General features: G+C 32.6%; 1 protein-coding gene and 1 long non-coding RNA gene across 4 annotated transcripts; one reads left to right on the forward strand and one right to left on the reverse strand.

Moving 5' to 3' along the window:
* Positions 1-690: 690 nt before the first annotated feature.
* LOC105977461 (uncharacterized) lies at positions 691-3,199 on the reverse strand. 2 transcript variants are annotated; one of them, XR_016034444.1, is made up of 4 exons: positions 3,054-3,199; positions 2,713-2,843; positions 1,659-1,724; positions 691-1,538 (listed from the first exon to the last, which is right to left on the reverse strand). It is a non-coding gene; the product is annotated as an uncharacterized LOC105977461 (long non-coding RNA). The 2 variants fall into 2 exon arrangements; XR_016034445.1 differs by having other exon boundaries at positions 2,713-2,839; positions 3,054-3,188.
* A 5,511-nt stretch (positions 3,200-8,710) lies between these two features.
* Positions 8,711-11,141, forward strand: LOC105970937 (E3 ubiquitin-protein ligase AIRP2). Of its 2 annotated transcripts, none has more exons than XM_012995763.2 (5): positions 8,711-8,971; positions 9,974-10,139; positions 10,244-10,310; positions 10,415-10,631; positions 10,734-11,141. In XM_012995763.2, the coding sequence occupies exons 1-5, from the start codon at positions 8,889-8,891 to the stop codon at positions 10,939-10,941; spliced, it is 741 nt and encodes a 246-aa protein (XP_012851217.1). In that variant the 5' UTR covers positions 8,711-8,888; the 3' UTR covers positions 10,942-11,141. The 2 variants fall into 2 exon arrangements, with proteins under 2 accessions (XP_012851217.1, XP_012851219.1); XM_012995765.2 differs by having other exon boundaries at positions 8,742-8,971; positions 9,979-10,139.
* Positions 11,142-13,757: the final 2,616 nt, after the last annotated feature.

The following is a 13,757-nucleotide window of genomic DNA, read 5'->3' on the forward strand; positions in this document are numbered from 1 at the left end:
GAAATGCCTCTTTTGGAGATCATTGGGGTTACTCCCGTGGGAAGGAACTTCACTATTGCCGTTGCTTTTATGTCACGTGAAGATGGGGACACTTATGCATGGACATTGCGATGTTTGCGAGACATATTACCAATCGGGATAGAACCAGAAGTGATACTGACAGATCGTGAGCTGGGCCTACTGAAAGCATTGTCAAACGTGTTTCCACATTCGCATCACATGTTATGTTTATATCACATAAACAGAAACGTTGAGGCAAACGCGTCAAAATTCTTGGGTAACACCAAGTTGGGTGTACTGTTCCGGAGGACGGTGTGGGCAAAGTTAGTCGAATCTGAGACTGAGGAAGAATACGAATGCAACTATAGAGAGATAGTTAGTTTGTACGGGCAATATCCGAAGCTGATAACTTACATCAATGAAACGTGGTTGATTTATAAGGAGAGATTTGTTAAGTGTTGGACCAACAACATCGTCCATTTCGGTAACACGACGACTAACATGTATATAAATTGATTTTACTATAAACTCGTTACGTACAATCTTTTATACACATGTTACATTTATTCATTATTTGAGTGTTTTCTCGAAACAGAGTAGAGAGTGCACATCGTGCATCGAAGCGTTGGATCCAAACATCGACTGGAGCGTTACAATCTATATGCTACTATTTTTGGTGGGGATGAGGGGGCACTACAAGAAAAAATGGTTTTAGGGACGATTTGTTATGGTTGCTAAAAGCAAGATAATGGTCGCTGAAACTTATAACGACCAAATTAGGCTTGGTCACTTGTGGTCACAACAGGGTGGCTACTAAAAGTATTAGTGACCAGCAAATCAGTTGGACGCTAAAGACATAGATCTAGCGACCATTCAATAATGGTCATTAAAGATGTAATTATCAGCGACAAATTTTTTACTCGCTAATGTTAAAATTTATGGTCGCTATAATATTAATATGGTTGCTATAGGTATACATACAGTAACCACATATTTTTGGTTGATAAATGATATTCTTTTAACAACCGAGTACGTGGTTACAATAGATTTTATATGGTCACAAACCTAACGTATTTTAGTGACCACGTTGCGACCAATAAATTCGTTGCTCAATATAATAATTTAACTACAAGAATAGTTGGTTGCAATAGATTTTAATTTGTCACAAATATACCCCAATTGTTTGCATATAATAACCAAAAATAACAATTAATATTCTTATTTGCAAAACAATCAAATAATGAACGAAAAACAATTGTTTATTGCTACTAATGACAAAAACCAAATAATAATTGTGAGGAAAAAAAATTGAATTGATAGCTGGTTACTACATATTAGCACCTAGCTAATTAATTGTTTACAAGTGAATTAAATCAGTGATCAATCTATATACAGTAGCAACCAAAGAAACCAAACACTGCCTCGCCGATTAAATTGAACTTAAAACCGCTGATAACATTCACACCTGGAACTTGATTGAAGTAATATCATTAGCTTCAACTGCCTCTGCCTCTCTACGGGTGCCTGAAATTGGGTGCCTGGAATTGGATGCCACAGAGGATCAGAAGATATACATGGCACATGCAATTGTTTTCCAAATGTAGTGATCATAAGCAACAAAAGCAACAAGGAAAATCTTATGTAATGAATTGATTTACCTTATCAGTAGAGCCACCAACTAAACTTTAGCCTCAACTGCAAATTTGGCATTTATAAGTTATAACCTACATAAGAGATGAAAACAGGGATTCAAGTTTATGAGAAACCAAGTCCAATGAATTTATCATAAGGAAACATGAAACCAAGGGTTGACTCGTGTTTGTTTGACGAGTTCTCGAAACAAAGACATTTGTTTCCAGAATTTCTTTGAAAAATCATAACAATTGGTACGATTATCCAAATTGGGAACGTAATATGCCAAATGAAAGCTAACAACTGCACCTACATGTTCACTGAAGGCTCTCATCACAAATTATGATCCTAGCACATTCAAAACAGGCCCAAAAAGATGATTACAGAAAACTGCCAGAATTTCGGATAAATTCTCTTTTCTGGTATAGTTTATTGTAAATTCATAACTATTTGTAAAGTTATCCAAATTGGCCAAACAATTTACCAAATCAAAGCTGAAAACTTCATCTAAAAGTTTACGAAAGAAATATATCCCAAATTATTATCCTAAGACGGTAATAAAACCCAACGGAGATGATTCATCAAAACTGCCCTTTCTTGAAACATTTATTAAGAATATATTGCTGCCACAGCTTATTCGAACAATCGTTACGATCACCGTACTTATCCGAATAACCTAAAAGATATATAGAATTAAAGCTAACGTATGTATCTACAGGTTCACTGAAGACCCTGAGCCCAAATTATCAACCTAACACAGCAATAACTGCCCCGGAAGATGATTACATGAAACTGCCAGGTTTTAAAACAAATGCATCTGCTGGCACTGTTTATTTGAAAAATCATAACAATTTATTGAGTTATCCAAATTGTTCAAATAATACACCAAATTGAACCTGACAATGTAATCTACAAGTTCTCAGAAGACACACTGCCCAAATTATTAGCTCAACATAGCAAAAACAGCCCCGTAAGATGGATATTCAAAACTGCCCTGTTTTGACAGATTCAGGGTCGTATGATTCTGACCTCGAAAAAGGCTATACAACGTGCTCGAATTAGAAATAATGTAACACTTACTTATAACACTCGCGGTTCTCTCCGAGTTTTGAGAAGAAATGAATCCCAAATTCGCAATCCAAACCCTCCGAGAGCCGTAGACGGCGTCGACTGCTATAACGGAGATGAATTGTGTTTCCTTTATTTTCTTGCTTGAACAAGGGCAACAATGGTGAACAGTCAGAAAACAACTCAATTTGCAAAAAATAAAGAAAAAAATCAAAAATCAAAAATCAAAAATCAAAAATCAAAAATCAAAGCATAAAATAGATAATTTGCGGCACATACAAATTAAAAACCCTAATCTCCCCAATTTTGTGTTTGCCGTTTCACTTGTGACAGAGAGGAGAACACACACTCACCGGAAAATACACAAATGCGGAGTCTTGCCGGAAGAAAATGACGAATTCGCCGGTGAATAAGAAAATGGCTCTGTACTGAGAGAGAGAGAGAGAGAGAGAGAGAGAGAGAGAGAGAGAGAGAGAGAGAGAGAGAGAGAATTAGGGCGGGCGGAGAGAGAGAGAGGGAGAGTTGAGTGTATTTTAGGGCCGGTAATTTTTTTTGAAATTATTTTAGACGAGAGTACAAGTATTCTAATGCACAAGGCACAATTCCTTAAAACACATAAAAATCAAATAATATATTAATTAATTTAAATTAATGTACAAGCGGATAAAGAACAACGTACAAGTAATTAATGAAAATAATCACAGTATAATCTTGCACCAACTTATAAGTTATAAGAACAATCCATTCACATAATCCTTTATTGTTTCTCCCTTATTATCTCTTGCGATTTTTCCTTTGTTAAACGTTCTGAACTTCTGGTAATACTTTGACTCATTGTCTTGCTACTCAGTAATATTAGGCGAGAATTGGAAGAGAGAGAGAGTGTAAGCGAGAGATTGAACAGAGTAATGATTTGAGATGAAAGAAATGCGTGTAACGAAAGAATGAGAATTCGTTGTGTTTTTCCATTATTTGCATTTTCGCCCTCCATCTTTCTTTTCATTCTTTTCATTTCTTGATTTGTTTAAAAATTAAATTACTGACCAAATCGATTAAATTTTCATGAGTAGTTTCATAACAACCAAATTAAAGTGATTAGTAGCAACTCAATTAGATGGTCGTTAATAATTAAATTAAAGACTTGTAGCAACCGTAAAAAAAATTGATGTTAAATTGGTCACTATTGACACTAAGTTATAGTGACCATAAAAATTGTCGCTACAAACTTTAACTTTAGTTGCTATAAGATGTCAAACTATTAGTGACCACTTATAGCCACCAAATGTTCGCCGGTCGCAAAAGGATTTAGCCCTACCGACTTTTGCTACCAAATTACTTTTGGTCACTAAATGTGAATATTCAGTGACCATTTAGTTATGGTCGCTGAGAATTTGGTCGCTGAAACTAGTTTTTCTTGTAGTGGGGGTCGAAATACAGTCGCTGACTATATCTTGACATGCAGTCATGAGAGGGGACCGGCGCCACGGACGAAATGGATGTCAACAGATATGGGGTTGGCGATCGCTACAAGATACAACGCAATGGTATTAATATTCACTGAACGGGGTAGCATCACTCACCTACCACTAGTTGGGAACCCCGCGTTATCACGTATTATTCCTATGTCGCTACATAACGATCATTTTATGATCATACGAGTACCGGTTTCATGCCCTCTTCCTCGTCTCCATCCTCAGTGGAGGTATTTTGCAGCTCCCAATTTACTACCTCTACGAGATTTTTACGCGGATCGACTTGCTTTTTGGACGACGTTGACTTCTAGGCATAGGTAGTACTGTATTATTGTAATTTTGTTTACGTTGTTATCGGACTTACTTATTTAGTTATTTGTACGGATTATAATTATGTTGTATCGAACGAAATTATATTTTAATTTGTATTATTAACGAAATAAAAAAAAAAAAAAAAAAAATTATATTGGTGCTCGTGCGTTTTCACACGAACAGAGGTGTTCTGCTCGTGTGAAAACACACGTGCAAAACACCTCTGTGCGTGTGAAAACGCACGAGCACCATTTCCACGTAATTTTTTTTTTTTTTTTTTTTTTTTTTTTTTTTTTTAAAAAACCGAAAAAAAAAATAAAAAAAAAAATTACGTGGAAATGGTGCTCGTGCATTTTCACACGCACAGAGGCGTTTTGCACGTGTGTTTTCACACGAGCAGAACACCTCTGTTCGTGTGAAAACGCACGAGCACCAATATAATTTTTTTTTTTTTTTTTTTTCGTTAATAATACAAATTAAAATAACTAATTATAATCCAACATAATTATAATCCGTACAAATAACTAAATAATACAACATAATTATAATCCGTACAAATAACTAAATAAGTAAGTCCGATAACAACGTAATTAAAATACGGGCAAATAAGAAAAAACCGCAAACAAACAACAAATCACAACACACGAATACCAATACATAAAAAATCCGAAACTAATACATAAATAGGTAACATGTCCTACTGTCCACCCCTCGACCCCCGACCCCGAGTCCTCGGACCTCCCCCGCGACCCCTCCTAGGTAAGAGACGCAAATAGTGGGCATGTGGCGTCAACAAGTCCCTCAACTGCGGCTGAATGCTCAGGAATGCCTCAGCTGCGTCGTCACCAGTCAAACCGAACACGATCGGAACTAGTGCTCGCATGTTTTTGCACGAGCACACCAAATAATTAAACTAATTAATTTATAAAAAAAAAAAAAAATATATAAAAAAAAAAAAAAAATTTTAAACACTCGTGTGAATTTACACGAGCGGAACCACTTCGCTCGTGTAAATTCACACGAGTAAAAATCAAACTCCCATTTTTTACGAATTAAATTAAAAAAAAAAAAAAAAAAAAAAAAAAATAATAATTCACACTCGTGTGAATTTACACGAGCGAAGTGGTTCCGCTCGTGTAAATTCACACGAGTGTTGCTAAGCTCGATTTTTTTCGTTTTTTTTTTCGGATTCGTAATCTACATAACAAGAGGATCGTAAAAACGTAAAAATTACCTCCGATCTGTTGACGATTTGCACGGGCTTTGCGAAAGAAAATCGAGAGGGTTGAGAGAGTTTTTTGAGATTTTTACCTTTTCGTTTTTGAGAAATGGTAAAAAATGTGCCTGAATGTTTAATTTATGCCTGCACAAATCATTTCAGTAAATGAAATGAAGCCATATTCCAAGTGGGGTCAAGGTATGGTGAAAGACTGATAAATGCCAACCAAGAACTGCAGGTGCCCTTATTTATTGCTTTTATATCTTTTTGAGATTATGTGTAAATTAAATTTGTAAAAGAAAATTTAAATACATTTATATCAAAGTTTTGTGAAACTAGTGTTTTTTTTTTTTTGGTAAATCGGCCATCTCCCTAGGTAAGGTCAGATTACGGAAAAACCCCTCATGTTTTGGTAATTACAGCCACGACATCTACTATGAATCTTCGTAGATGTTCACCCTTATGATGTCAAATTCTAATGCAATCTTTTAGATTCTGTGAAATGTTCTCTAGTTTATACTCGTTTTGTGCAAAAATATAATGCAGATTCTGATGCAGCACAAATATTTACAAGACAAGAGACACGTCTTATGATCATCTTATTTCAAAATATGGAGCTCGAATGGGGTATAACGGGTACAAACTGAAGAATATTCCACATAATCTAATTAAATTTGACACCGCATGGGTGGAAGTGTAAGAAGATTCATAGTTGAAGTGTGCTATAGTTATCCAAATACAAGAAATTTTTTCGTAATTTGACTTTAACTCAGGGGTGACCGTAATTTACCCATTTTTGTATACATGGCCAAGGGTATAAAAGTAAATGTACACACAAAAAAAGCTACATCTTGACTACTGATTGAAGGATCTTTGCTGGTATTATTACAGCAAAACTATTTCCTAAGCTGGCTTTGGGTGCAGAAAAAAGGGGACTCATGCAAATGCAAAAGGCATCTTTTGAGAGAAATAAATAATAAACATATTAATATTGGTAATATAAAAAGAATATAATATAATATATGGGATAACATTATCTTTGTCTCTGTTGCTTTTTTGCTTTAACCACTTTTGCTTTTGATGGCAACAAGATGATCTTTTTTGTTGCACAATTGGACAAAGTTGCCCCTCACTTTATCAAAAGTTTGAAAAAGTATGCATAGTTTGCTGTGATTGAGCTAAACTTCCTTAACTTAATGTACATTTGCAGAGCTGGTCCTCATGCATATATTATCAGTACAAACATGGACCATGGGTCCCACTTGTCTTTTCTTTTGATTATTGTATTTGGGTAATTTATAGGGGTGTAAATCGGACAAATCGAAATTAGGAATTTCGAATATATTCTAACTTTTCAAGAAGTGAAAAATTAAATCAAATTTTGTTCCATAACAATTCGAAAAACTGAAGTTTCGAAAACCATACTGGAAAAACTTGTTCCACAATCGGAAATTCTCTGATCGGAAGCGACAAAATCTGGAATTTGATATCTTGCACATACGCATACACCGAACATGATATATATCTGCTTGTTGCTAGATACAATAAGCTTCCAATCATACTCTTGTACATAGTGTCAGCAACATCATCTTTTGAGAATTTGTGACAGGAGTTTTTATATACTTTGCGTTTTTCAGATCAAATCTATTTACATGATCAGTAGCATACCCTTTTTTTTAAATGAAAATTCCATCATTTAATTGTTTTATTTGCAAATCAAGAAAATAGTTCAATTCCTTACTATGCTCATCTCAAAAGCAGAAGAGCTAGAGTCAACAAATGTATGTAGTAATTTTGAATAGGTAGAACCAAATACAATATCATCCACATAAATTTGCGCTATAGTCAACTCACACAATTTCACCTGCTTCTCCTCTTTTGAACTTACTTTCGAGGAGAAAGTCAGCAAGTCTTTGGTACACCAAACTCTAGGCGCTTGTTTCAAATTATGAAATACATTTTTTGATTTACAAATATAATTCTGTTTTGAAGGATCCTCAAATCCTTTCGGCTGTTCAACATAGACTTTTTTTTTTTTTTTTTTAATTCAAAACACCGTTTAGGAAGACACTCTCGATATCGTTCGGTGCAATTGAATATTTAAATAACATGAAATAGCAAGAAACAATCTTGTGGGTTCTATTCTAGCAATTGCAGCAAAAATCTCATCAAACAATCGAACCAAATGTCAACATCGTAATTCAATTTTTTTTTTGTCAAGACAATGTAGCCCGTTGGTCGGCACTTTGCATTTAGAACTATTTGATCAAACGTCACTAATTCGATTTTTAAATTTTATTTTTCTCAAACTTTGTATAATTTAATTGAATGTTGTGTGGTCATTTTCAATTATTTCGTGCACGATTAGGTCAAAGGCCCAGCAGGCCGTACTATCCAATACTTATACACCCTGAAAACTGGCCCAGTCTACACAAAACATTCAAATTTAAATTAATCTTTTTATTATTCAATTTTAATTTCCAATTGGTCCCTAAACAACTAGTATATTTGTATTTGTATTTTCATGTCATATATTATTTAATTATTACATCAAATGTTGTGTCGTTTTGACCTTCTTTGATGTTTGATAGTATTAATAATTTAATACAGTACAACCTCGATAAATTGTTATCTTCGTCTGAATAATAGTTTCTTCAGATCTTGACTAGAGTGAAAAGGTATACAAATTTATTAGTTCGATAATTTAATATCTTACTGAATTAATAGAATTTTGCTAATCTTGACACGATAAATTTAAAGAAAATTAATCATGATTAAGTTAATATATTGTGTCAAGTCTCAAATGATTGTTCATAAATATTCTTTTCTTTTGTCAGTACATGGAATCATATAATAATTATTAAGAAATTGGATAAGTACTAAAAAATGTCAATTATTAACAGGCAAGAAAACAGATGGAAGGTAGATAATATATTATTTTAATATAAAATAATATAATGGAGACAATGAAATTAATTATTTAATTAATTAATTAATTAATAACATATCCTTTTCTTTTCTTCAACAAAGGACAAAGTTTCAGCATCAAGCAAACCCCTCTCTCTCCTAATCTGCAATCTTCTCTCTTCTCCCTCTTTATATAATTTTCAATTAATCTTTTTTATTTTTTATTTGTTTAAAGTGTGAACAACTTTCATTCAGACAAAGGGGGTTTTGAAGATCAAATGTTGCAGAGACAGGTGAGAAGATCTTCATTGAGAGAATCAATCAAAGCCCTTGAAGCTGATGTTCATCATGCCAACAATTTGTAAGTATTGGGAAAAGAAATTAAATTAAAAATTGGATCTTTATTGTGATTTTTTTGTGTTTCTTGAATGCCCTTTACCCAGTTTATGTATTAGTTCTATTTCAAGAATCAAACTGTTTATTGCGATTTATCTGCAATTAATTATGAGCTCTAAACCCTAAAATTAAATCCCAATTCGGTTGAAAATTTTAGGGTTCAAAATTGGTAATCTTTAAATGAAATTGGTGATGTTATTGCTTCAAAATGACCTTATAAAAATCGCTATTCTTGCGATTTTGAAGCCGAATTATCCTTGTATTTTTAGGAAATTATGCCTTTGTTTGGTTGAGAAGAGAAGTCGTGATTAATTAAATAATTATGCTTATTTGATATTTGGATAGTGCACTAGTAGGAGTATAAATCGGATGGATCGGATCGGATCGGAATTAGCCCTTTTGGAAAAAAAATCCGATTCTTTTCGGAAGTGAAAAACTTGTTCCAATTCCGTTCCAAAAAAAATCGGAAATCGGAATTTCGGATATTGGAACGAATTTTTTTTTCCCCAAAAAATCGGCGGAATTCGAAATTTCCAATTTATGCTCACCTTAAATATACATTACATAGTAATATTGGTATTTTAATTGTAATAGCCGAAAAAATTGGAATTTTTTGAATTATTTTCGGAACTTTAATTGGATCGGAAATCGGAATCTCATATACATTCCAATTCCGATTCCAAATAATTTTGAAAAAAATCAGAAGTCGGAATTTCGGAATTCGAATTGGAAAAAATCGTTCCAAAATCGGAAAATTTTGAATCGAAATCGGCAGAAATCGGAAATTTCGTTCCAATTTCCACCCCTATGCACTAGTTTTTCTCATCTTGGGACCAAATTAGCCCTTACAAACATATTCATAAGGGTTCTGAAACGGAAGAGTGGATTCAATTACTTATTTATAAATACAATTTTTTGACGAAGAGGTTTATATTTTAATTTTTTGAATTTTTTTTTTTTTGTGAAGGGTAGCTGCCCTGCCCAGAGAAATAGGTGGTGGTGATTCCATTCAAATGAAACTATCTTTCGGCCCGTTTACTCCGTTCCTTCTTTTCATCTGTGAATGGGTTGACTTTTCCTGTTTCGAAGCCTTCCTCGGTTTTTTAGGCCTTTTTCACATCCTAATATACAGGGTACTAATAATTCCCTTTTTCGATTCTTTTCACTTTCTTCGATCATAATCTCTACTTAATGATTCCTAATCCATAATTTGTAATCGGGCAATTAATCACTATAGGTATACGTTGATGGAATGCCGATAGTAAGCCAAGAAGAAAGGAAAGCCTCTCTTCGAGAATTCTACGGTAACATACATTTGTCATCTCGTTCGACATCCGTCGATATATATAATTTTCCTTTTTTTTATAACTTGAATATATATATTTTTCGGCCCTTTTGAAAACAACAGCTGTCATATATCCTATGTTGAAGCAACTCGAAGGGAATCTTGCGGGGTTAATGGAGGACAACCTTAAAAGAAACCAAGAATCCGAGGTTGAGAAGAACAAGAATCTTTGTGCGGATTACGAAAGAGACGACGAATGCGGTATATGTATGGAGATGGATTGCAAGGTTGTATTGCCTATTTGTGGACACTCAATGTGCATCAGCTGCTTCAATAACTGGTATATGTATATATATATATATATATATATATATATAGTCATAAAAATTACATTTTTCTTATTAGTGTATATTTTTCTATTCTGAAGTTATTTTTTTCGAAGGTATGTTCGATCACAATCGTGCCCTTTTTGTCGAGGGAGCTTAAAGAGAGTGGCGTCGGGAGATTTGTGGGTACTGACGGGCGAATCGGATGTGGTGGACCCCACGACTCTTGCTAAAGAGAATCTACGAAGATTCTACTTATATATCGATAAGTTGCCGGTTTTAGTATCGGAAGAGAACTTGCTCATGTACAATTATATGATGTGAGTTTTTTTTTTACTAAATTAATGATCACCACAGAGTGGGTGGTGTTGTAAATATTTCCATCATATATTATACAAGAAAAAAGTGTAAATTTGTTACCAAAATTAGAGGCTAATCAACCAAGAAAGTGTATATAAGAAGGAGGTTTGTAAATGTATTATTATTTATTTATTTTATTCTTATTTTATGTATATAAAAGTTTACTTTGAAGTATTTAATATTTATGATGAAGGGTGTCTTTGAGGCAATTTTTGCACACATCAATACTTCAATGAGAAGTGGAATTCTTCACTCAGTTAATTGATTGGGTGAATTTAATAAAATGGAAAAAATACCAAAAAGTTGTACTCGGGAAGGGCCAAGTAAAATTATTTTAATCTAAAAAAGTCCTAGAATTGAAATTGAAATACTAAATCACTCAAATAATCAAGTCTTTGTTGTAAAATGGTATATCTAATCTAGATCTTTAGTTGGATGATCTTAGAATAATATAATGGACTCTTTGAGGAAACTCATTCATTACTTTTTTTAATGGAGAGAGGTTCAAAATATTTCAGTTCATTTGAGAAAAGCCCACACCCATTTTGAGCTATTATATTTTCCAGCTTTGCCCCGCCCGTCACATCATCACTGGGTCACGCACTCAGCGATTTTTTATTTTTTCCCCCCCTTCTTTTCTGTATCAGTTTCCTCAATCGACTATGAAGCATAGTAGATTAGCCTTAAATATGTTTCATAGTCGATTAAGAAAATCTATATATTTTTAATTTTTTTTGTTTCTAATTTTGTTTTTAATTTTTTTTTTTTGTTTTTTTTTTCTCTATCAGGTTTATTAATGCATAGTCGATTAAACATTTAACTATTAAAAATAACAAATTAAAATTAAAAAAATATGCAAAATCAACTATATTTAAAAAAAATATACAAACATTGTAATTTATTTATACATTGGAATCAATAAACAAAAAATCAAAAAAAAAAAAAAATTTAACAACTGGAGTCAGTTAACCTTAATCAACTACTGAACATAGTCGATTAAGCCTTAATCGACTATTGAACATAGTCGATTAAACCACACGTAGTCGATTAAGGGCCTTGCCTGCGCGGATTTCTTTTTCTGCGTCGTCTTCTGCCACAATCCACCAAAAAACCCTAGATCTGCTTTTCATCGTCATCACGTCGCCACACCACACCATCACCACCCCACTTCCATATTCTAACGGTTTTTTATACAAACAATCAAAACATAACCATGTACTACGGTCCAAATCACCAAAACAAAGCCACCTATATCAAAAAAATATGCAGCAAAATTAGATTAAAAATCCATAACAAATTAGTAGAATGAAACAAAACTACCTTGAGTGCGTATTTTGCAGCCCCCGTAAACTCTGAGCTTTCTATCTGCAATTAGATTCCCGATCTCCAATTTTCAAATCTCAAACCAGAAACAACGGCAACAAACACTAATCCAGAAAATCAAAACCATAAATAAAGAGTAAATCTTAGAAATAGACGAACGTGCGCATCTCCTCCAGTGTGGAGACTCCCCTCGAAGCTCCAATCGCCAAACCTCCGCTCGCGCCGCTTTCTACCATTGCCCCATAGTCGGACCGCCACCAAACACTCAGATCAGATTATGTAGAGAAGGAAAAAGAGAGAGAGAGAGAGAAAGAGATGAGAGTGGGAAGAGATGAAAAGAGAAAAAGAAAGAAAAAAACGGCGTAAAACATAACTAGGGTTTTGAAAGAGTATATTAGACAATTAAGAGTAGATTTGAAATTATGAAATAATATTTGGGTGGAATATTAGGTAATAGAGTTTTATCTAATTACTTTTCGGAGAGGGTGTTTCCTTAACTTATTTTCCTAGATGGAGGGTTCTTGCTAATTATTTTTTATTTTTATTAAATTTTTATCTCCTAATTATTATTTTAGATTTTTATCTGCTAAATATTATTTTCGATTTGTATCAAATTTTTATCTCTTAAATATAATTTTAAATAATATTTTCGAATTTTATTAAATTTATATCTCCTAAATATAATTTTAAATAATATTTTCGATTTTTATCATATTATTATCTCCTAATATTATTTTAAATATTATTTTCAATTTTTATCAAATTTTATCTCCTAAATATTATTTTCGAATTTTATCAAATTTATATCTCCTAAATCTTATTTTAATTTTTTTTTTCGAGTTTTATCAGATTTTTATAAGATTTTTCTCTCCTAAATATTATTGTCGATTTTATCAGATTTTTGTCTCCTAAATATTATTTTCAATTTTTATCAAAATTTTATCTCCTAAATATTATTTTCAATAATATTTTTGATAATTATCAAAGTTTTATCTCCTAAATGTTATTTTAATTATTATTTTTGTATTTTATCAAATTTAATCTCATTAACATTATTTTAAATATTATTTTCAATTTTATCAAACTTTTATCTCCTAAATATTATTTTCGATTTCTAGCAGATTTTTATCTCCCAAATGTTATTTTTTTATTTTTTTATCAATTTTTATCTCCTAAATATTATTTTAAATATTATTTTCGATTTTCATCAAATTTTGTCTCCTAAATATTATTCTCGATTTTTTTATCAAATTTTTATCTCCTAAATATTATTTTCGATTTTTATCAAATTTTTTTTATCCCGAAACAGCCCAATCACTCATATTTTCAGCTATAAATATCTCTAATGTACAACCAATTAATCCCCTAAATATTATTTTATTTCTTAATTTCAGCCATAAACATCTCAACACTAAATATTATTTTTTGATGATAAAATACTAATTATCATATTCCCA

The sequence above is a fragment of the Erythranthe guttata genome, chromosome 11 (genome assembly GCF_056151865.1).
Source record: "Erythranthe guttata isolate IM_541 chromosome 11, IM_541, whole genome shotgun sequence".
Lineage (NCBI taxonomy): Eukaryota > Viridiplantae > Streptophyta > Magnoliopsida > Lamiales > Phrymaceae > Erythranthe > Erythranthe guttata.